The 24,825-nt window shown below is 52.2% G+C and overlaps 1 protein-coding gene across 8 annotated transcripts in view; it reads left to right on the forward strand.

Moving 5' to 3' along the window:
• PLCXD1 (phosphatidylinositol specific phospholipase C X domain containing 1) overlaps positions 1 to 20,222 on the forward strand; it is a 42,380-nt gene extending 22,158 nt beyond the window's left edge. For 2 of the 8 annotated variants that reach the window (XM_030932856.1, XM_030932857.1), the window contains 6 exons: positions 7,632 to 7,779; positions 10,739 to 10,875; positions 13,225 to 13,353; positions 14,207 to 14,362; positions 15,609 to 15,792; positions 19,884 to 20,222. In XM_030932856.1, coding sequence (XP_030788716.1) covers positions 7,653 to 7,779; positions 10,739 to 10,875; positions 13,225 to 13,353; positions 14,207 to 14,362; positions 15,609 to 15,792; positions 19,884 to 20,122 — 972 coding nt within the window. In that variant the 5' untranslated portion in view covers positions 7,632 to 7,652 and the 3' untranslated portion in view covers positions 20,123 to 20,222. Of the gene's footprint in view, positions 1 to 1,922; positions 2,188 to 2,225; positions 2,244 to 2,333; positions 2,380 to 7,631; positions 7,780 to 10,738; positions 10,876 to 13,224; positions 13,354 to 14,206; positions 14,363 to 15,608; positions 15,793 to 19,883 lie in introns of those variants that run through there. The other 6 variants (XM_030932860.1, XM_030932858.1, XM_010366620.2 and 3 more) reach the window with 6 other exon arrangements.
• Positions 20,223 to 24,825: the final 4,603 nt, after the last annotated feature.

Raw genomic sequence — 24,825 nt, forward strand, 5'->3', positions numbered from 1 at the left:
GCCCTGCCTGAGTATGGAAGAGAAGGCAGCATGGGCAGCCGCCAGGAGCTGCAGACCCAGAGGATCTCTTCCTTTCCTGCGGCCCAGGGAGAGACCTGCGTTTGGTGCCCAAGGTGGGTCTGCAGTTTCAGCTGAAGTTTGTCTCCTCTTCTCCAGGAGGCAGGGGCTTCTTCCCTTCCTCTGGGTCCCATTTCTTTTATCTTTTCTTTTTTTTTGAGACAGAGTCTCACTCTGTCACCCAGGCTGGGTGACATGGTTCACCATGTTCACCATGTTGGCCAGATTGGTCTCGAACTCCTGACTTCGTGATCCGCCTGCTTCAGCCTCCCAAAGTGCTGGGATGAGGGGCGTGAGTCACCGCGCCCGGCCCCTCCAGGTCTCATTTCTAAGAGGAGGCCCCTGGTCCACCAGGGAACATTGCAGAGATGTGAAACTCAACAGGCTGATTTAGCCCTTACAAATCTTACATACATTGCCAGGCGTGGTGGTGCACGCCTGTCATCCCAGCGACTCCAGAGGCTGAGGCAGGAAAACTGCTTGAACCTGGGAGGCGGAGGTTGCAGTGAGCCGAGATCGCACCATTGCACTCCAGCCTGGGTAATAAGAGTGAAACTCTGTATTTAAAAAAAAAGAAAAAACCCAAAAAGTTATATACAGTTCAGAGGCAGAGAAAGAATTTACAAGCTTTCTAAAATGCCCTTATGAAAAGAGTCTCTTCCCTTTTCAGCATTATATATTTATATTTTATATATTTATATTTATATAATATATATCATATTTATATAATATATATAAAATTATATGTAATATATATTAAATATTATATATTATATAAATATATATTTATGTAATATATTTATATATTTATGTAATATATAATATATTTATGTAATATATATTTATATAATACATATTTATATAATATACAATTAAATCATATAATAAATATATTAAAATTATGATTTATGGCCGGGCGCGGTGGCTCAAGCCTGTAATTCCAGCACTTTGGGAGGCCAAGACGGGCGGATCACGAGGTCAGGAGATCGAGACCATCCTGGCTAACACGGTGAAACCCCGTCTCTACTAAAAAATACAAAAAACTAGCCGGGCGAGGTGGCGGGCGCCTGTAGTCCCAGCTACTCGGGAGGCTGAGGCAGGAGAATGGCGTGAACCTGGGAGGCGGAGCTTGCAGTGAGCTGAGGTCCGGCCACTGCACTCCAGCCCGGGCGACAGAGCGAGACTCCGTCTCAAAAAAAAAAAAAGAAAAAAAGAAAAAACAATTATGATTTATGTATCATATAAATTATATTATATATTTATATAGTATGTATTACATATTATATATATGTTATATATTTATATGTAATAAATATATATTATATATTATATATTTATATATGTGTTTTCTGGGGGGGCAGAGTCTTGCTCTGTCGCCCAGGCTGCAGTGCAGTGGTGATGGGCTCTGGTGGTGGAGGAACACCAGGTTCTTCCTCTCCAGTGGAATTAAATAAGGCGACACGGACACACGTGCAGTGGTTTTAAGGAGCCGAGCGTTTAATAGGCAAGAAGGGAAGGGAGGGCCGGGCAGGTGGCTCAGGCCTGGAATCCCAGCACCGCGGAGGCGGCGGGGAGCCGAGATCGCGCCATTTCACTGCAGCCTGGGCAACAAGAGCGAAATTCCGTCTCAAAAAAAAAAAAAAAAAAGGCAAGAAGGGGGAAAAGGAAAAGGAAGTCGCTCCCCCGGACGGAGACAGACGGACAGGGGGCTCCAAAGTGGAGGGCTGAGGGAGGAGACCAGCCCGGGTAACGCGGCACCTGGAGGAGGCGTGGCTGATTTGCATAGCGCTCAGCGGATTGGTCTGACCAGGCCTGTCATTCACGTAGCCCGCGGAAAAACCTGGCCCGCCCAGCCCAGCTCCCGTAATATGCAAATACAGGGCGCCATGATGTTCTACGCGCCTGGCGGTATGTGGGGGCGGCCATGATGGCGGGAACGTGTTGGGGCGGCCATGATGGCAGGCACAGGTGGGAGCGGCCATGATGGCGGGAACGTGGGGCGGCCAGGATGGCGGGAACGTGTGGGGGCGGCCAGGATGTCAGGCACAGGTGGGAGCGGCCATGATGGCGGGAACGTGGGGCGGCCAGGATGTCAGGAAGGTGTGGGGGCGGCCAGGATGTCAGGCACAGGTGGGGGCGGCCATGATGGCGGGAACGTGTAGGGGCAGCCAGGATGTCAGGCACAGGTGGGGGCGGCCATGATGGCGGGAACGTGGGGCGGCCAGGATGGCGGGAACGTGTGGGGGCGGGCAGGATGGCGGGCACAGGTGGGGGCGGCCAGGATGGCGGGAACGTGTGGGGCGGCCAGGATGTCAGGCACAGGTGGGGCGGCCATGGTGGCGGGAACGTGTGGGGGCGGCCAGGATGGCAGGAACGTGTCGGGGCGGCCAGGATGGTGGGAACGTTTGGGGGCGGGCAGGATGGCAGGCACAGGTGGGAGCGGCCATGATGGCGGGAACGTGGGGCGGCCAGGATGGCGGGCACAGGTGGGGCGAGGGCAAGACGGCAACGGTGGGAATCGGCCTGTTGGCTGTACCCAGCTTCTAACAGCTCGCATTTGCATATTAAAGGTTGCCAAGCCGGGTCTAAGAGCCAGGGCTTTGACGCTAGACAAGAAACGTTTTTTGGAGCTGCGAAAACATCCTCCAAGGACCCCTTTTCCTCTTTCTCTCGTTTTTAAATTGTTTTTGGAGATGGAGGAGTTTCACTCTTGTTGCCCAGGCTGGAGGGCAGGGACCCCATCTTTGCCCACTGCAACCTCCGCCTCCCGTTCAAGCCATTCTCCTACTTCAGCCTCCCGAGTAGCTGGGATTTACAGGCATGCGGCACCACGCCCGGCTGATTTTTTGTATTTTTAGTAGAGATGGGGTTTCATCATGTTGGTCAGGCTGGTCTTGAACTCCCAACCTTAGGTGATCCACCCGCCTTGGCCTCCAAAAGTGCTGGGAATACAGGCGTCAGCCTCCGCCCCTGGCCCCTTTTCGTCTCCATCTGCCTAAAATAATGTCTTAATAACTCTTAACCACAGTGGCGATATCTCGACCCACTGCAACCTCCGCCTCCCAGGTTCAAGCGATTCTCCTGCCTCAGCCTCCCGAGTAGCTGGGATGACAGGCACGCGCCACCATGCCTGGGTAATTTTTGTGTTTTTAGTAGAGATGGGGTTTCACCATGATGGCCAGCTGGTCTTGAACTCCTGAACTCTCGTGATCCACCCACCTTGGCCTCCCAAAGTGCTGGAATTACAGGCGTGAGCCACCACGCCCACCATGCCCAGCTATTTTTTTTAATGAGGTTTAGCTTCAGATCTCGTATTTTCCTTTTTCCGTTCTTTTTTGTTTGTTTGTTTTTGTTTTGAGATGGAATCTTGCTCTGTCACCCAGGCTGGAGTGCAGTGTTGCGATCTCGGCTCACTGCAAGTTCCGCCTCCCGGATTCACGCCATTCTCCTGCCTCAGCCTCCTGAGTAGGTGGTACTACAGGTGCCCGCCACCTCGCCCGGCTAATGTTTTGTATTTTTAGTAGAGATGGGGTTTCACCGTCTTGGCCAGGCTGGTCTTGAACTCCTGACCTTGTGATCCACCCGCCTCAGCCTTCTCAAAGTGCTGGGATGACGTGCCGGCCACCACACCTGGCCTAAGATCCCCTAATTCCGCTGGGCTGTCAGGGCTGGTGCCCTCAGCGGGTCAGGCTTTGACTTGAGCGTGATGTATCCAGGCGTTGATTCCGGTATCTTTCACTGCTGAGAGGGTTCGAGAAGAACAGGGTTAGGGCCCTTCCCAGCTTGGCTTAGCGAAGGAGAGAGATGATGGTTTTCACTAACACCAAATTTCCTGGGTGAGATAAAGGTGGTTTTATCTCCTGGGGTTGCAGCTCTGGTACTTCTGTTAATTTTTGTTGGAAGTGAGCTAGAGAGGTTACATGCTTACCCAGTTGAGAGGTTTTTCTGTCTGAAAACAAATCTCTGAGCACATTGATATGTTTTATCCTCTCCCAAGTGAAAAGCTTTGGTGAAGGATTTTACGAACCTCTGGCCGGGTGCTGAGGCTCACGCCTGTCATCCCAGCACTTTGGGAGGCCGAGGCGGGCGGATCACGAGGTCAGCAGGTGGAGACCATCCTGGCCAACATGATGAAACCTCATCTCTACTAAAACAACAACAACAACAACAACAAAAGATTAGCGGGGCATGGTGGCGGGCGCATGTAGTCCCAACTACTCGGGAGGCTGAGGTGGGAGAATGGCTTAAACCCAGGAGGTGGAGGTTGCAGTGAGCCGAGATCGTGCCACTGCACTCCAGCCTGGACGACAGAGTGAGACTCCATCTCAAAAAACAAAAACAAAAACAAAAACCTTCATTGGCTGGAGGATGGCAAATAGAGTTTGCCATCCTGACTGTAGCCCAACAGCGGAAAAGCATACCCTTGAGAAGGAGTCTTCTCTATTTCTGTAGTGAAATACTGAGGTTTAGTTTCTTTCATGGAGTCCTCCTGGATTCGAAGGGCTGGAAGTGTGTTAGTGCCTTGAGGCTTCCTTGCCTTTGATTTAGCTGCCTGATCAGCTAATCTCTTTCATTTGGGCTGCTGTCTCTCCTGGAAGAAAAACTGAGAATAATGATCTGCTAATTTCCTGGTGAGGTTATCTATCTATCTGTCTGTCTGCCTATCTATCTGTCTGTCTGCCTATTTATCTATCTATCTATCTATCTATCTATCTATCTATCTATCTATCTATCTATCTATCTATCTGTTATCTACCTATCTCTATCATCTATCTATCTATCTAATCTATCCATCTATCTGTTATCTACCTATCTCCATCATCTATTTATCTATCTGTCATCTCTATCTCTATATATCTATGTGTCTCTATATATCTCTCTATCTCTTTATCATCTCTATCTCTCTATATCTATCTGTCTATATCTATCTATCTCTGTATATCTGTCTATCTGTCTATATTTTTGAGACAGAGTTTCACTATTCTTACCCAGGCTGCAGTGCAGTGGTGCATTCTCGGCTCACTGCAACCTCCATCTCCTGGGTTCAAGTGATTCTCCTGCCTCAGCCTCCTGAGTAGCTGGGATGACAGGCGTCCGCCACCAGACCCAGGTAACTTTTGTATTTTTACTAGACATGGAGTTTCATCCCATTGGTCAGGCTGGTCTAGAACTCCCGACCTCAGGTGATCCTCCCGCCTCGGCCTCCCAAAGTGTTGGGATGACAGGCATGAGCCACCGCGCCCTGCCTTCCTGGTGATATTTTATAGGAGATCCATTCGTGGTAAGAAGATGTTTTTCCTTCTGAATGGCAGCATGAGCATGAATAATCAGGAAAGCGTCCTAGGAATCCGCATACATGTTAGCTACATTTCCCTGGCGTAATTTAAGTGCTTTTATAAGAGCTATCAGCTAATTGAGCTCTTATGTGTCTGGAGAGTGACTTGGCTTATCTTGCTTTACTGGCTGTTTGCTGGCTAAGAGCTGCCCCTAGAGGGCAGTCGTCATGGCACATTGTGTGCAGTGGAAACAGTTATTTCCTAGGCTTAACTTGGAGGCTTTTCATGACAGTAGAGCTGTCATGACAGTGGTTTGGAAACATATGTAAATAGGTCCTCCTAACTACAACTAAGATTGAAAAAAAGATTGGATTAGAGTTTTTCCTGAGATGCCCCTTATAGGAAGTGAGAGGCCTGGACGAGGGAGGAGAAAGGAGAGAGGACGGCTCTACTGTTGAGAAGGAGGTCTGCTTTCCTTTCTTCCATTTCCGGAATCGCCCGGGGCCGTGTGCTGTGATGGCATTTTGAGCCACTGGAGCAGGGGGTTTGCATCCACTGACCTCCAACTCTGGGAGCAGTTCTGTCTCCACTGCTTTTCGCCACAGGCTGCACGGGAGCGAGGTGACTCTGTCTTGCTGCCCGGCCATTCCTTTCTAAAATGTCCTGGCCTGCCACACTTTTAGCAACTGCCAGATGCACCTGGGGGGATCCTGGAGTTTGCAAGCCTGCCAAGCTGCTACTAGAGGCTTTGTCTTCTCCTGAGGTTTCTCTTTTTGGGCCTCCTCCTGGTGCCTATTATTATTATTGTTTTTTTTTTTTTTTTTTTTTTGAGATAGAGTCTTGCTCTGTCAGTAGGCTGGAGTGCAGTGGCGTGATCTCGGCTCACTGCCACCTCCACGTCCCGGGTTTAAGCGATTCTCCTGCCTCTGCCTCCTGAATAGCTGGGATGACAGGCGTGTGCCACCATGCCTGGCTAATTTTTGTATTTTTACTAGAGATGGGGTTTCACCATATCGGTGAGGCTGGTCTCGAACTCGTGACCTTGTGATCCGCCCGCCTTGGCCTCCCAAAGTGCTGCCCGGCCACGAAGAGGATTTCTGTTCCCACTAGGGGGCGCTGTTGCCTTAGAAATACCATGTGCCGGGCGCGGTGGCTCACGTCTGTCATCCCAGCACTTTGGGAGGCCGAGGCGGGCGAATCACCTGAGGTTGGGAGTTCAAGACCAGCCTGACCAACATGGAGAAACCCTGTCTCTACTAAAAATACAAAAATTAGCCAGGCGTGGTGGCAGGTGCCTGTCATCCCAGCTGCTTGAGAGTCTGAGGCAGGAGAATCGCTTGAACCCAGGAGGCGGACGTTGCAGTGAGCTGAGATCGCACCACTGCACTCCAGCCTGGGCAAAAAGAGCGAAACTCCATCTCAAAAAAAAAAAGGGAAATACTATGCATCTGCTAGAGAATTAGTATCAAGTAACTTTATTTAGGGGAAAAGGAGGGAACCCTATTCCTGGAAGACTGAGCTGTATCCCTGGGAGAACTCTATTCCTGGAAAACTGCAACAGTGTTTTCCTGAGCTGTATCTCTGGTCGACAGCATTTCCTGATGTGGCCTAACAGGATTACTTCCCTAGGCTGTAAAAATTCCCCTGCATTCGACAGAGAGTGAGAGAAGGAAGGAAAGAAGGAAAGCTTTGCGGTAGGATTAAAGGACAGATCTGAGGGTGAGATTCATCCCATCCTCACCGCTCTGATGAATGAATTCCCAGCCAATGCACCAAAATGCTACAGCTCCGGTGACTGGAGGGACGCCGGGGTCCTTGTTCTCGCGCCAGTTTAGATAAAACGGCGTGGACACACGTCGAGTGGTTTTAAGGAGCGGAGAGTTTATTAGGCCACAAAGAAGGAAGGGAGAAGGCCAGGCGCGGTGGCTCACGCCTGTCATCCCAGCACTTTGGGAGGCCGAGGCAGGTGGATCACGAGGTGCCAAGTAGCTGGGATGACAGGTGCCTGCCACTACGCCTGGCTAATTTTTGTATTTTTAGTAGAGAGGGGGTTTCACCATGTTGACCAGGATGGTCTTGAACTCCTGAGCTCGTGATCCGCCTGCCTCGGCCTCCCAGAGTGCTGGGATGACAGGCGTGAGCCACCGCACCTGGCCCCTCTCTCCCCTTTCTCAGGAAGTCTGATCTCCACCGCACACTCTCCACCACCCCAGACCCTCCCAGGGAAAGCCATGACCCCTGTGTCAGCAGCACAAGTTTAACCATAAAAAACCTCTTTTTCCTATTCTCCTTCTTCAGGTTGCCCAGGGTTCACCTCCGATGGGCGGGCAGGTGAGCACTTCCAGCAGCTTCTCCAACCTGCGCTGCAGAAATGCCAACGAGGACTGGATGTCGGCACTGTGTCCCCGGCTCTGGGATGTGCCCCTCCACCACCTCTCCATCCCAGGTGAGGGCAGGGTGGGGTGGGGCGGGGGCTGTTGCCTCTGCGTTCCCCAGTGGAGATGCTGACTGTAGGAGCAATCCTGGGTGTAGGGAAATCCCACAGATCACACCGACGTGGACACACACATATGTACATAGGCATGGATATGCACAAACATGGACACACATAGGCATGCACACATGTACACGTATGCACAGGCATATATACACACACGTGCACATATGCACACATATGCACATATACACATTTTCACACATACATATGCACACATGCACACACACATGTGCATACTGTGTTGGTCTGTTCTCACCCTGCGAATAAAGACATGTCTGAGACTGGGTAATTTATAAAAGAAAGAGGTTTAATGGACTCACCGTTCCACCGGCCGGGGAGGCCTCACAGTCATGGCAGAAGGTAGATGAGGAGCAGAGTCACATGTTACATGGTGGCAGACAAGAGAGCGTGTGCCGGGGAGCTCCCCTTTCTGAAGCCGGGGAGCTCCCCTTTCTGAAACCATCAGATCTCAGGAGACTTACTGTCACCAGAACAGCATGAGAAAAACCCTCCTTAAGATTCAGTGACGTCCCACCAGGTCCCTCCCATGACACCTAGGAATTGTGGGAGCTACAATTCGAGATTTGGGTGTGGACACCACCAAACCATATCACATACACAGATGCACATGGACACATAGGCACACATGCATGCACACACACATGCATGCAGAGACATACATGCATGCACACATGCACATACACACGCACATGGAAACATACACATGCATGTACACACAAATACACATGCACTCAGGCACGTACACTTAACATTCATGCACATGCACGCACACATGCACACATATACACATATGCATGCACACATGCACACACATGCATGCATGCACATACACTCATGCACACACAGGCACATGCACACATGCATGCATACACACATACATGCATGAACACATGCACATACCCACACACACATGGAAACATACACATGCCTGCATACACAAATACACATATACACACATGCACTCAGGCACGTACACTTACATTCATGCACACGCATGCACACATGCATGCACACACACACCCACACATGCACATGGAAACACACAGATGCATGCACACACACATAAATGCACACATGCATACACCTATAAACACATGCACACACGTATGCACACATGCATATACCCACACATATGCACATGGAAACACACAGATGCATGCACACACATACATGCACACACATGCATACACCTATAAACACATACATGCACACACACACATACATATGCATGCACACATGCACATACCCAAACATGCACATGGAAGCACACACACATATACATGGAGGCCCATGCAGGCACATGTATACATGCACATAAGCACACACATATGCACACATGTATACATGGACAGGCTCACACATACTCATGCACACATGTATACATGGATGTAGGGTCACATAAACACATATGGATGCACATGTGATGTGTCCACACATACTTATGCACATCTATGAACGCACACATGCACAGATGCACCTATACTTGCACACAAGTGTATATCCATATGTAACGCTCCACATATGCACACACAGGCATCCATACACATACATTCATATACATCCATAAACATGTACATACATGCACATAGACACATATGCATGCACATATGTATAGACGCTTGCCCCTGTGCACACGCACAGGTATATGTGCATGTACATGTATATACCTACACATGGACACATGTAGATACAGGCACATACACATGCACGATGTATACGCATTTGTACTTATGTATACACATATATGCATATGCACATATACAGATGTGTGTACACATGTAGATACGTGTATATGTGTATATGAGTATATATATGTGTATATCTGTGCATATGTATGTATAGCTATATGTATACGTGTATATGTGTATGTATACGTGTATGTATATGTATATGCACGTGTATATGTGTGTATATGCGTGTATATGTGTGTATGTATATACATACGTGTATATGTGTATGTATACATGTATATGTGTATATGCATATATGTGTGTGTGCGTATATGTATACTTGTATGTGCGTATATATACTTGTATGCATACGTGTATATATGTGTATGTGTATATGTGCATATATACATGTATGTGTATGTATATGCATGTATATGTGTATATATACATGTATATGTGTATATACATATATACATATGTTTTCAGTTCTATACAGATATATATCTGTACATACACACATTTATGTTATTGATATTTAAATGTTATATTCATAAATATTTTTGCGTATATTTAAATATATGTATCTTAAGAAACAACAGCTACATGTCATAGGCAGAAAATGCAAACATCAGCCATCAGCATAGGCAGAAAATGCAAACGTCAGCCATCAGTCAGACTCCACAAAGGTCTGTGTTTCTTGCAGCTCCCATGACAAGTGACCACACATTAGGAGGTGGCAAACAACAGAAATTTACTTTCTCCCAGTTCTAGCTACAGAAATCTGAAATCAAGATATGGGCAGGACCACACTTCCTCCTGAGGCCCTAGGGGAGGCTCCTTCCTCCCTCTCTCAGCTCCTGGGGGCTCCAGGCATCCCCTGGGCTTGTGGCTGTATCACTCCAGTCTCTGCCTCTGTCGCCACGTGGCCTCCTCCTCTGTGTCTGCGTCTCCTCCTCTGTCTCTTAGATGGACACCTGTCACTGGATTTGGGGCCTGCCCTACTCCCGGATGATCTCATTTCAACCTCATGATATCTGCAGAGACCCGGTTTCCACACAGGTCCCGTTCCCAGGTTCCAGGGGACGTGAGTTTTGGGTGACGACACCCACCCCTCCCGCCATGCCTGGGCCTGTGCTGTAGGCGGACGGCCGAGCGACTCACAGCAGGTGGCAGGGACGGGCCCGATGGTGACATGTCCACGTGTGCTTTGCTCTCAGGGAGCCACGACACCATGACCTACTGCCTGAACAAGAAGTCCCCCATTTCGCACGAGGAGTCCCGGCTGCTGCAGCTGCTGAACAAGGCCTTCCCCTGCATCACGCGCCCCGTGGTGCTGAAATGGTCCGTCACCCAGGTAGGGTCCGCGCCCCGTGGTGCTGACATCGTCCGTCACCCAGGTAGGGTCCGTGTCACCTGGTGCTGACGTGGTCCGTCACTCAGGTAGGGTCTGTGCCCTGCGGTGCTGACATGGTCCGTCGTCACCCAGGTAGGGTCTGTGCCCTGCGGTGCTGACGTGGTCCGTCACCCAGGTAGGGTCCACGTCCCATGGTGCTGACATGGTCCATCACCCAGGTGGATTTGCGCCCCGTGGTGCTGACATGGCCCATCACCCAGGTAGGGTCTGAGTGGTGCCCTGTGGGCTCAAGAGGCAGATGGTGACTGTGGCTTTCCAGCAAAACGCAGCCCCTATCCCAGCCAGGGAGACAGGATGAAAACCAAAACCTGCTGCCCACCTGGAGCCCCCTTCCCAAAGGCAGAAGAGTTCCCCTGAACACTGTTTTTATTTGCTTATTTTATTTTTTAGTTTTTGAGACAGAGTCTCGCTCTGTCACCAGGCTGCAGTGCAGCGGTGCAATCTCGGCTCACTGCAAGCTCCACCTCCTGGGTTCAAGCGATTCTCCTGCCTCAGCCTCCTGCGTAGCTGGGACTAGAGGCATCCGCCACCATGTCCGGCTAATGTTGTGTATTTTTAGTAGAGACAGGGTTTCACTGTGTTAGCCAGGATGGTCTCGATCTCCTGACCTCGTGATCTGCCCGTCCCAGCCTCCCAAAGTGCTGGGATGACAGGCGTGAGCCACTGCGCCCGGCCCAGTGTTTTTATTAAATGATGTAAAGCTAATGCAATGAGCATAGCAGGTGGCCACCTAGAGCCGCAGATGGAGAGGGTCTTGCCCTATTGTATCCCAGCAGAGACAACCCCTTTCATCTGTGCACTCAAGACAGACAAGGACTCATTTCTTGTGTCTTTAGGATGGGAGGTGGCTCTGCAGTTTGCAGTCAGGTGACTGCTCGTTCCTGGGAAACAGGGACACAGGACACTTTCTCCCTAATAATCACATTCATTCATTCCTTTAGAGACAGAGTCTCGCTCTCTCACCCAGGCTGGAGTGCAGTGGTACGATCTAAGCTCATGGCAGCCTTGACCTCCTGGGATCAATGGATCCTCCTTTCTCAGCCTCCCGGGCAGCTGGGATTACAGGTGTACACCACCACACCAGGCTGATTTTTAAAAACTTTTAGTAGAGGCCGGGTGCGGTGGCTCAAGCCTGTAATCCCAGCACTTTGGGAGGCCAAGACGGGTGGATCACGAGGTCAGGAGATCAAGACCATCCTGGCTAACACAGTGAAACCCTGTCTCTACTAAAAATACAAAAATCTAGCCGGGCGAGGTGGCGGGCGCCTGTAGTCCCAGCTACTGGGGAGGCTGAGGCAGGAGAATGGCGTAAGCTTGGGAGGCGGAGCTTGCAGTGAGCTGAGATCCGGCCACTGCACTCCAGCCTGGGTGACAGAGCGACACTCCGTCTTAAAAAAAAAAAAACTTTTAGTAGAGACCGGGCATGGTGGCTCACGCCTGTAATTCCAGCACTTTGGGAGGTTGAGGCAGGCAGATCATGAGGTCAGGAGATCGAGACCATCCTGGCTGACACGCTGAAACCCCGTCTCTACTAAAAATACAAACATTAGCCGGGCGTGCTGGTGGGCGCCTGTAGTCCCAGCTACTCGGGAGGCTGAGGCAGGAGAATCAATTGAACCCGGGAGGTGGAGCTTGCAGTGAGTTGAGATCGCGCCACTCACTCCGGCCTGGGCGACAGAGCAAGACTCCGTCTCAAAAAAAATGAAAAAACAATTTTGCATTTCCTAGTGCTGTTGTGTGTGGAGGGAGGGGAAGTGCTGGTTCCTTTTCCTGCATTTTTCTCTGTCCTCAGTTTTTCCTGGAACACTTTCCCACTTGCCTCACCCCCCAAGCTCCCCGCTGTCTCCATCCCGGCCACCCCCTGTGCTGTCTCGGCACCTCCTGGTGTCCCCCACGCTAGTGATGCTTCCTAGAGACTGTCCTGGGAACTGAAGACCGACCGTAGCAGATTCTGCCCCAACTGCAGCCCCTTCCGGTGACAGCCGGAAAGACGGTGACTGGGGATCTGCAGGGACGTGGGTGAGACCCGTGTCAGGGTGGGGGCAGGTGCATTTCCCCAGGACAGAGTCTTGCAGGCTCTGCTGAAAGAGGCCAGATCCCCAGAGATCAGGTTTTCCCAGTGCAGGTCCCCATGGCTGCAGAGCTCCCAGCACCAACAAACAGCTGTTGTGTCAACGTCCACGTCCCCCTGGACGGCAGGACGTGTGGGTGGACAACCCCGCAGCCCGTTCCTGAGCCCCCAGACGCGGCACTCAGCCAGGCCGACATGACGGCAGCCTCTGTTCACAGGCGCTGGACGTCACGGAGCAGCTGGATGCCGGGGTGCGGTACCTGGACCTGCGGATCGCTCACATGCTGGAAGGCTCGGAGAAGAATCTGCACTTCGTCCACATGGTGTACACAACGGCCCTGGTGGAGGTGCGGCCGGGCTGAGGGGGACGCAACGGGGAGAGCCGGAGGTGGCCAAGCTCCCGTGGGGACGAAACAGCCACATGCAGATCTGGGCAGGAGATGCTTGGCCTTTAATGGGATGGGGACGTCACCTGCAGACCCAGACAGGAGACGCTGACCCCTGGGAATCTGTGACGGGGATTTCTTTGTTGCTTTTTTTTTTTTTTTTTTTTTTTTTTTTTGAGGCGGAGTCTCGCTCTGTCTCCCAGGCTGGGGTGCAGTGGCCAGATCTCGGCTCACTGCAAGCTCCGCCTCCCGGGTTTTACGCCATTCTCCTGCCTCAGCCTCCCGAGTAGCTGGGACTACAGGCGCCCGCCACCTCGCCCGGCTAGCTTTTTTGTATTTTTTAGTAGAGACGGGGTTTCACTGTGTTAGCCAGGATGGTCTCGATCTCCTGACCTCGTGATCCGCCCGTCTCGGCCTCCCAAAGTGCTGGGATTACAGGCTTGAGCCACCGCACCCGGCCGCCTTTTTTTTTTTTTGAGATGGAGTCTTGCTCTGTTGCTCAGGCTGGAATGCAGCGGCCGCGATCTTGGCTCACTGCAACCTCTGCCTCCTGGATTCAAGCGATTCTCCTGCCTCAGCTCCCCGAGGAGCTGGGATTACAGGCGTGTACCACTGTGCCTGGCTAATTTTTCTATTTTTAGTAGAGACGGGGTTTCACTATGTTGGCCAGGCTGGTCTCGAACTCCTGACCTCAGGTGATCTGCCCGCCTCCACCTCCCAAAGTGCTGGGATGACAGGCGTGAGCCGCTGCGCCTGGCCTTCACTGTGTTGTTGGAGTCATGCAGGACTCAGCCTTGCCCCACCCCTTCCCCAGGACACGCTCACGGAAATCTCGGAGTGGCTGGAGCGGCACCCGCGTGAGGTGGTCATCCTGGCCTGCAGGAACTTCGAGGGGCTGAGCGAGGACCTGCACGAGTACCTGGTCGCCTGCATCAAGAATATTTTTGGGGACATGCTGTGTCCTCGTGGGGTGAGGAGGGGGAAGGATGGCCCCATGTCTCTCCCAGGGCAGGGGGATCGTGACCCTCAGACTCCATCTGCTGTGCCCTGGGTGTGGGTGCTGCGATGATCCCTGTAGCAGGTGAAGCCGCTGAACAGGACTCCCTGCTCTCCCACAGTGCGGGGGGTACCCTGGTGAGAACTGCTTCCCGTGACGGGTTTAGAAATGTGTGCAGCGCCAGCCAGGCGAGGTGGCTCACACCTGTCATCCCAGCACTTTGGGAGGCCGGGACGGGCGGATCACGAGGTCAGGAGATCGAAACCAGCCTGGCCAACACGGTGAAACCCCGTCTCTACTAAAAATACAAAAAAAAAACTAGCCGGGCGAGGTGGCGGGCGCCTGTAGTCCCAGCTACTCCGGAGGCTGAGGCAGGAGAATAGCTTGAACCCAGGAGGCGGAGGTTGTGGTGAGCCGAGATCGTGCCATTGCACTCCAGCCTGGGTGACAGAGGCAGACTGTCTCGAAAAAAAAAAAAAAATATATATATATATATATGTATATATATATGTGCGTGTGTGTGTGTATATATATATATATATATATACACACAGACATACACACACACACACACATGGAGCATCTTCCTGGCTCCATGGAGCCCCCACCCCTGGTCAGGGTCCGTGTTGTTTCCCCAGGGCTGCTGGCACACGGGAGCCCAGACAGCAGCCTCAGAACAGCAGAGACACGTGCCTGCCCCGCTCTGTACGTGGGGCCCCCTGTGTGCACGTCTGTTTCTGGCTACAAATGTTCCTTTTTAAACATTTTTAAAATAAAAAAAAATTTTTTTTTGATACTGAGTCTCGCTCTGTCTCCCAGGCTGGAATGCAGTGGCGTGATCTCAGCTCACTGCAGCCTCCGCCTCCCGGGTTCAAGCAATTCTGCCTCAGCCTCCTGAGTCGCTGGGATGACAGGTGCCCACCACCACGCCTGGCTAGTTTTTGTATTTTTAGTAGAGACGGAGTTCCACCATATCAGGCAGGCTGGTCTCAAACTCCTGACTTCAGCTGATCCACCCGCCTCGGCCTCCCAAAATGCTGGGATGACAGGTGTGAGCCACCTCTCCTGGCCAGAATTTCATTTTCGGTTTATACTCACATGTTGGGCTGTCCTACCTCTCCGGTGTCCCCACTTCCCGGCCTTCCTCTCTCCTGGGTGCCCCCCCGTGTCCCCAGCTCTCCTCTCTTCCCCCGCGCCCCTTAACTCTGGTCCCTTGCAGGAGCTCCCGACGCTGCGGCAGCTGTGGTCCCGGGGCCAGCAGGTCATCGTCTCCTATGAGGACGAGAGCTCCCTGGGCCGGCACTGCGAGCTGTGGCCAGGAATCCCTTACTGGTGGGGAAACACGGTGAAGCCCGAGGCCCTCCTCCGATACCTGGAGACCATGAAGAGCTGCGGCCGCCCAGGTACCAGGGCGCGCCTGGTGGGGGTGGATTCCACACGGCCTCCTGGACGCCCTGCCGGAGGCCGGCTACACGTAGACTTGCCTTCACTTTGTTTTTTATTTTTTATTTTATTTTTTTTGAGATGGAGTCTCGCTCTGTCGCCCAGGCTGGAGTGCAGTGGCCGGATCTCATCTCACTGCAAACTCCGCCTCCCGGGTTTACGCCATTCTCCTGCCTCAGCCTCCCGTGTAGCTGGGACTACAGGTGCCCACCACCACACCTGGCTAGTTTTTTGTATTTTTAGTAGAGACGGGGTTTCACCACATTCGCCAGGATGGTCTCGATCTCCTGACCTCGTGATCCGCCCGTCTCGGCCTCCCAAAGTGCTGGGATGACAGGCTTGAGCCACCGTGCCCGGCCATTCACTTTGACGTGAAAACCATTTAAAAGGAATCCAGGAGCTGGGCGTGGTTAAGCCTGCACCTGCAATCCCCACACTTTGGGAGGCCGAGGCGGGCACTGTTTCGTGTATGGCGTGAAGAGATCACCGAACAGGCTTGGTGTTGATTTCACCTGGGTGGAGGCGGGCTGAGTCCAAAAAAGGAGTCAGCGAAGTGTGGTGGGATTACCATTCGTTCTCAGAGGTTTTGGGACAGGCGGTGGATCTCACAAAGGACTTTCTCAAAGGTGGGGAGAATTACGAAGAAAATTCTTAAGGGTGGGTGAGATTATAAAGAACACAGATCAGTTAGGGTGGGGCAGGAACAAATCACAGTGGTGGAACGTCATCCGTTAAGGCGATTTTCACTTCTTTTGTGGATCTTCGGTTGTTTCAGGCCATCGGGATGGATACGTGCAGGTCACAGGGGATACGATGGCTTAGCTTGGGCTCAGAGGCCTGACAGGCAGATCACCTGAGGTCGGGAGTTCGAGACCCGCCTGACCAATGTGATAAAACCCCATGTCTACTTAAAAAGCACCCAGGGCCGGCCAGTCGTGGTGGTTCATGCCTGTCATCCCAGTACTTTGGGAGGCTGAGGCGGGCGGATCACAAGGTCAGGAGATCGAGACCATCCTGGCTAACACAGTGAAACCCCGTCTCTACTAAAAATACAAAAAATTAGCTGGGCGTGGTGGCGGCCACCTGTAGTCCCAGCTACTCGGGAGGCTGAGGCAGGAGAATGGCATGAACCCGGGAGGCGGAGCTTGCAGTGAGCCGAGATTGCACCACTGCACTCCAGCCTGGGCGACAGAGCGAGACTCCGTCTCAAAAAAAAAAAAAAAAAAAAAGCACCCAGGGAGAAAGCATATACACACATTGGCAGGGGGAGGGATCAACAAGGTGTGGTTGATCCACGCTGTGGAATATTATGCAGCCATGAAAAGGAACAAGGCTCTGACAGGCACGAACCTTGAGGACATCATGCTCACTGAGAGAAGACAGACACAAAAGGCCACATAGTGTGTGAATCCGTTTACACGAAATGCCCAGAACAGGCCAATGCAGAGACAGAGGATTAGTGGTTGCCGGGGGCTGGGGAGGGGAAATGAGGACTGACTGCTTCACGGAAACGGGGTCTCCTTTTTGGGGCAATGAGAATGTTTTAGAACTAGGGAGAGCTTGGAGTTGGACAATGTGAACGCACTCTTTATTTTTTTAGTTAATTATAATTTATAGAGAAGGGGCCTCACTGAGTTGCCCAGGCTGGTCTCAAACTCCTGGTGTCAGCCAGGCACGGTGGCTCACACCTGTGATCCCAGCACTTTGGGAGGCCAAGGTGGGTGGATCACCTGAGGTCAGGAGCTGGAGAGCAGCCTGGCCAACATGGCAAAACCCCTTCTCTACTAAAAATACAAAAATTAGCAGGCACAGGCCAGGCACGGTGGCTCACGCCTGTAATTCCAGCACTTTGGGAGGCCAAGGCAGGCGGATGACGAGGTCAGGAGATCGAGACCATCCTGGCTAACACGGTGAAACCCCGTCTCTACTAAAAATACATAAAACTAGCCAGGCGTGGTGGCAGGCACCTGTAGTTCCAGCTACTTGGGAGGCTGAGGCAGGAGAATGGCGTGAACCCAGGAGGCGGAGCTTGCAGTGAGCTGAATTGCACCACTGCACTCCAGCCTGGGAGACAGAGTGAAACTCCATCTCAAAAAAAAAAAAAAAAATTAGCGGGCGCCTGTAATCCCAGCTACTCAGTAGGCTGAGGCCGGAGAAATGCTTTGACCCGGGTGGCCGAGTTTGCGGTGAGCCGTGATCGCATCACTGCACTCCAGCCTGGGCAATAAGAGTGAGACTCCATCTCAAAACAAAACAAAAATACAAAAATTAGCCGGGCGAGGTGGCGGGCGCCTATAGTCCCAGCTACTCAGGAGGCTGAGGCAGGAGAATGGCGTGGACCCGGGAGGTGGAGCTTGCAGTGAGCTGAGATCGTGCCACTGCACTCCAGCCTGGGTGACAGAGCGAGACTCCATCTTGGAAAAAAGAAAAAGGTAACTTTCTAGTATGTGAATTTCAGCACAATTTTTGTAAGAGAGCCACTGAGGGGCTGTGAGGTGCAGGCAGCACTGGCAGGAGCCCGAGGGTTGGAGGGAGGAAGGTCCTCCCCATGGGGATGGTGGCAGGTGCGGCTGTCTCAGTCCTGCTGCATCCCATGGGGTCAGCATAAAACCCAGCTCACCGGCCGGGCAAAGGAGCAGCTTTTGTCAACTTGGTCTCTCGCCCTCACATGTGAACGAGGTTAGACAATTTTTTTTTTTTTTTAAGACGGAGTTTTGCTAGTGTCGTCCAGACTGGAGTGCAGTGGCGCGATCTCGGCTCATTTTAACCTCCGCCTCCCAGGTTCAAGCGATTCTCCTGCCTCAGCCTCCCGAGGAGCTGGGATGACAGGCATGCACCACCACGCCCGGCTAATTTTTTGGTGTGTTTTCACTAGAGAAAGGGTTTCAGCCGGTTGGTCAGGCTGGTGTTGAACTCCTGACCTCACATGATCCCCCGGCCTCAACCTCCCAAAGCGCTGGGGTGACAGGCGTGAGCCTAGAAATAACTGTTAAAAACCACTCAGAGAACTTGGCCATAAACGTCTGTTGACTCTGCTGTCTCTGGCCGTGGAGTCAGTCCAGCTGGTCAACACTGAGGCACTGGAACGGACGTCTGGGGGAGCTTCTGCAAACAGCTTGCAGACCGCATCCCTCTGCCCCCAGAGATTGTGGCTCAGCAGATCTCAGTGGAGACCGAACATTTGCATTTCTAATTATTGCAGAGGCTCCACTTAGAGAATTACTGGTCAATGTCAACCCTCTCTATAAGCCTCCATAACAGATGGCACAGACTTAGTACCTCAGACAACAGCATTCTTTGTGTATCACATGGGGATAAGAACGTGGACATCTCTGGGGCCATTATTCTGTCTCCCACATGGGATTAGGACGTGGACATCTTTGGGGCCATTATTCTATCTCCCACATGGGATTAGGATATGGACATCTTTCGGGTCATTATTCTGTCTTCCACATGGGATTAGGAGATGGACATCTTTGGGGCCATTCTCTCTTCCACATGGGATTAGGATGTGGACATCTTTGGGGCCATTATTCTGTCTCCCAGATGGGATTAGGACGTGGACATCTTTGGGGTTGTGCACCACCCACCACGTGTTTGTTTGTTTTTCTGGGGGGATGGAGTTTCGCTCGTTGCCCAGGCTGGAGCGCAGTGGTGCAATCTTGGCTCACTGCAACCTGTGCCTCCCAGGTCCAAGCAATTCTCCTGCCTCAGCCTCCTGAGTAGCTGGGATAACAGGCACCTGCCACCATGCCCAGCTAATTCTGTATTTTTAGTAGAGATGAGGGTTCTCCGTGTTGGCCAGGCTGGTCTCGAACTCCTGACCTCAGGTGATCCGCCCGCCTCGGCCTCCCAGAGTGCTGGGATGACAGGCATGAGCCACCGTGCCCAGCACCACCCACCACCAAAGTTCCCCTGATTTCCTTGTTGGCCGTGATGCTTTCCAACTCGAATTCCTGAGATCTGAACCTCCAACCATGTGACTAGGAGGGATCAACAGGCAGGCGAGGCATCTGACGGTGTAAACGTGTTCCCCACCGCCCTGTTGCAGGAGGGTTGTTCGTGGCCGGCACCAACCTCACGGAGAACCTGCAGTACGTTCTGGCACACCCGTCCAAGTCCCTGGAGAAGATGACGCTGCCCAACCTTCCCCGGCTGAGCGCGTGGGTCCGAGAGCAGCGCCCGGGGCCGGGCTCACGGTGCACCAACGTCATCGCGGGCGACTTCATCGGAGCCGACAGCTTCGTCGGGGACGTCATCGCTCTCAACCAGAAGCTGCTTTGGTGCTGACGTGGGGGTTCAGGACGCGGGGGCTGAAGTTTCACCCCCAACTTTCCAAGTATCGTGACTTTGTTAGGGCCAAATATTGGGGATCATAGGACCGATAATATGTTTTCTTTCTCTTTCTTTTTTTTTTCTAATAGAGATGGGGTGGTCGGGCACAGTGGCTCACGCCTGTCATCCCAGCACTTTGGGAGGCTGAGGCTGGTGGACCACAGGTTCAAAAGTTCAAGACCAGCCTGACCAACATGGTGAAACCCTGTCTCTACTAAAAAGACAAAAATTAGCTGGACATGGTGGCAGGTGCCTGTCATCCCAGCTACTCGGGAGGCTGAGGCAGGAGAATCGCTGGAACCCGGGAGGCGGAGATTGCATTGAGCGGACATCCTGCCACCACCGCACCCCAGCCTGGGTCACAGAGCGAGACTCTTATCTCAAAAAAAAAAAAAAAAAAAAAAATAGAGGTGGGCTCTCGCTCTGTTGGCCCAGTTGTTCTGGAACTCCTGACCTCAAGTGATCCTCCCACCTCAGCCTCCCAAAGTGCTGGGATGACAGGCAGGAACCACCACGGCAGCCCGAAATATGTGTTTTTTTATTTCTGTATTCTCCTTGCTGTGGCATCTGGACCCCTGACAGATCCAGGGAAACACTTCCCTCCCACAGCTCACTAATTCCGAACAGGAGAACAACTCACCTAGGGGCCAGCCTGCTCTGTGCAAGCCAGCCAGCCCCTCGGCTGCTCTCACACCAAAGCCTAATACATGTATGTGTGTATATGTGTGTGCGTGTGTATATATATATATGTGTATATATATGTCTGTGTGTATATATATATTGTGTATATGTATATACATATATGTGTATTATATATGTGTGTGTATATATATATTTTTGAGACAGAGTTTCGCTCTTGTCGCCCAGGTTGCCGTGCAGTGGTGCCATCTTGGTTCACTGCAACCTCTGCCTCCCAGGTTCAAACGATGCTCCTGCCTCAGCCTCCTGAGTAGCTGGGATTACAGGCACCTGCCACCACGTCCAGCTAATTTTTGTATTTTTAGTAGAGATGGGGTTTTACCATGTTGGTCAGGCTGGTCTCGAACTCCTGACCTCAGGTGATCCACCTGCCTCGGCCTCCCAAAGTGCTGGGATGACAGGCGTGAGCCACTGTGCCTGGCCGCCAGTATTTCTTTAGATTGTTTTTACGGACAGGGTCTTGCCCTGTCACCCAGGCTGGAGTGCAGTGACGCAGTCACAGCTCACTCAGCCTCAACCTCCGGGGCTCAAGTGATCCTCTCGCCTCAGCCTCCCGAGTAGCTGGGACTCCAGGGGCACACCCCCACGCCCGGCTAATTTTTGTATTTTTGGTAGATACGGGATTTCGCCATTTGCACAGTCTGGTCTGAAATTCCTGGGCTCCAGTGATCCTCCCACCTTAGCTTGCAGAGTAGCCGGGATCACAGGCATGCACCACCATGCCCAGCTAATGTTATTTTTTTGGTAGAGACGTGGTCTGGCTATGTTGTCCAGGATTAGGTCTCAAACTCCTAGGCTCACGTGATTCTCCAACCTCAACCTTAGACATAACTAGGACCTCAGGTGTCAGCCACCACACCCAGTTTTTTTTTTTTTTTTTTTTGTAGAGATGGGGTCTGGCTCTGTTTCTCAAGCCGGAGTGCAGAAGCGGCAGAATCATAGCTCCGTGTAACCTTCAACACCTGGGCTGAAGCAGTCTTCCCGCCTCAGCTTCCCCGGTCACTGGGACTAGAGAGTACACCACCACGCCCAGCTAATTATTACTATGTTTGAGACGGAGTCTCGCTCAGTCGCCCAGGCTGCAGTGCCGTGGTGCGATCTCGGCTCACTGCGAGCTCCCCCTCCCGGGTTCAAGCGATTCTTGTGCCTCAGCCTCCTGAGTAGCTGGGACTACAGGTGCCCGCTACCACGCCTGGCTAATTGTTGTATTTTTGGTAGAGACGAGGTTTCACCGTGTTGCCCAGGCTGGTCTCGAACTCCTGACCTCAGGTGATCTATCTGCATTGGCTTCCCAAAATGCTGGGATTACAGACATGAGCCACTGCGCCCGGCCTCAAGCCAGTATTTCCCGCCCTAAATCATTCCTGGCTGGGTCCCAGCCCAGTAGAGCCTGCCCCACAGCCCAGGGTCCAGCAGAAGTGTTCAAAAGTTGTCAACCCTGAGCCATTCCGCAACCCTGCTGCCCCATTCTGTGGAAGCCCCTTAAAGGCTGTGGCCCGGGCTGTTCCCTCATTCATTCCTGCCTCCCAACCCAAACCCAGGCATCCCCTTGTGCCCTGCGTGGCATGGCGGCCTCTTCTCTCAGGAAGGGTCAGGAGTAATTTCTTCTTTCCATGGTCTCTCTGTGCTAGCCCCAGTCACCTCCGCGAAGTAAAGTCCTGTGGGTACAAGGGAGAGAACCTCCCCACCGAAGGCGCCCCGACTCCGTTGTGAGAGACTCGCTGGTTTCAGCGCAGGCTTCTTTCTGCCTCTGAAGCCTGAAGGCTCCTAGTTTCAGACACCGATCCTGGAAATACTTTTGTTTTTTGAGATGGAGTTTCTCTCTTGTCATTCAGGCTGGAGTGCAATGGCACAATCTCAGCTCACTGCAACTTCTGCCTCCAGGGTTCAAGTGATTCTCCTGCTTCAGCCTCCCGAGTAGCTGAGATGACAGGCATGTGCCACCGTGCCTGATTAATTTTGTATTTGTATTTATTTTTTGAGACGGAGTTTCACCCTTGTTACACATTGTGCAGTGCAGTCGTGCAATCCCGGCTCACTTCAACCTCCACCTCCTGGCTTCCAGCAATTTTTCTGCCTCAGCCTCCCAAGTAGCTGGGACTACAGGCGTGCGCTGCCACACCTAGCTAATTTTTTTGTATTTTTAGTAGAGACAGGGTTTTACCATGTTGGCCAGGCTGGTCTTGAACTCCTGGCCTCAAGTGATCTGCCCGCCTTGGCCTCCCAGAGTTGGTGGGATGACGGGCGTGAGCCACTGCGCCTGGCCTATACGTCATTTTTTACATGTCGCTCGTTGGAGCTGCTGGTTCAAGTTCTCAGCCACGGTGGACACCAGCCACCATTTTTCTTTCCCTTTCCCGAGGAGGTCTCCTGTTTATTTCACGCTGTAACAGCAGACGTCAGAATTTCTCAGGATGGTCCTCAAGAGGGTTATCCAGTCCATGCTGGAATAGGTTCTCTTTGGGACCTAATGACTCATTTTCCAAAAACCCGCTTCTGCTTTTGGTACCCGGTTGCCACGGGGAAATGGTGAAATGAAGGTGCCCCAGATCCAGAAAGACGCACTCCTGGGGCGCACGCAGCGGCGGCCTCAGCCCCACGACTCTGCTGGATCAGGGCTCGGGAAGGGCCTGCGGACATGCAGAAGTTGCAGGGAACCTCTCTGACTTCCACCGGCCCCGAATCCCCATCGGGAAACCCTGGGGTCTGTCGGGAGCGTTTCCATACAATCCCCAAATTCATACAGATCGTTTAAATCAAGGAAGACAAAGTCAAATTTTTGTATGACTTTAGTCACCATCAGTGCAGCCAAGACAGATTTGGCAGCTTTCAGGATGGCAGGCGGGAGGCGTCTTAAGAAAATGTTCATTCAGGCCGGATGTGGTGGCTCACGCCTGTTATCCCAGCACTGTGGGAGGCCGAGGCGGGCGGATTACAAGGTCAGGAGTTCGAGACCAGCCTGGCCAACAGGGTGAAACCCCATCTCTACTAAAATACAAAAATTAGCCAGGCATGGAGGCAGGTGTCTGTAGTCACAGCTACTCAGGAGGCTGAGGCAGGAGAATCGCTAGAACCTGGGAGGCAAAGGTTGCGGTGAGCTGAGATCGTGCCACTGCACTCCAGCCTGGGTGACAGTCCGAGACTCCAAGTCAAAACCAAAAAAAAAAAAAAAAGGAAAAGTTAATTCATTGGGCACCTTTTTCAGGTCAGAGGTTTTAAAAAATCAAGTTGTGAGGCTGAGTATGGTGGCCGGGCAAGGTGGCTCACGCCTGTAATCCCAGCACTTTGGGAGGCCGAGGCGGGCAAATCACAAGGTCAGGAGTTCAAGACCAGCCTGCCCAACATGGTGAAATCCTGTCTCTACTAAAAACAAAAAATTAGCTAGGTATGGTGACGTGCACCTGTAATCCCAGCTACTCAGGAGGCTGAGGCAGGAGAATCATTGGAACTCAGGAGGCGGAGGTTGCAGTGAGCTGAGATCGCACCACTGCACTCCAGCCTGGGCGACAGTCCAAGACTCTTGTCTCCAAAAAAAACAATGTTAATTCAGGCCGGGCGCGGTGGCTCATGCCTGTAATTCCAGCACTCTGGGAGGCCGAGGCGGGTGGATCACAAGGTCAAGAGTTCAAGACCAGCCTGACCAACATGGTGAAACCCCATCTCTACTAAAAATACAAAAATTAGCCGGGCGTGGAGGCAGGTGCCTGTAATCCCAGCTACTCGGGAGGCTGAGGCAGGAGAATCGCTTGAACCCGGGAGGCAGAGGCTGTAGTGAGCCAAGATCGCGCCACTGCACTCCAGCCTGGGCGACAGAGCGAGGTTGTCTCAAAACAAAACACACTAGGCGTTTTGTTTTCCTGTTGGAGACGGCGAATGTACGTGTAACGGCTGGACGGCCTGGCCACACGCAGGTGAAATCTCTGCATCTCTTAGCGGATGATCTGTGACACACGTCCTGG

Source organism: Rhinopithecus roxellana, chromosome 6, assembly GCF_007565055.1.
Source record: "Rhinopithecus roxellana isolate Shanxi Qingling chromosome 6, ASM756505v1, whole genome shotgun sequence".
NCBI lineage: Eukaryota > Metazoa > Chordata > Mammalia > Primates > Cercopithecidae > Rhinopithecus > Rhinopithecus roxellana.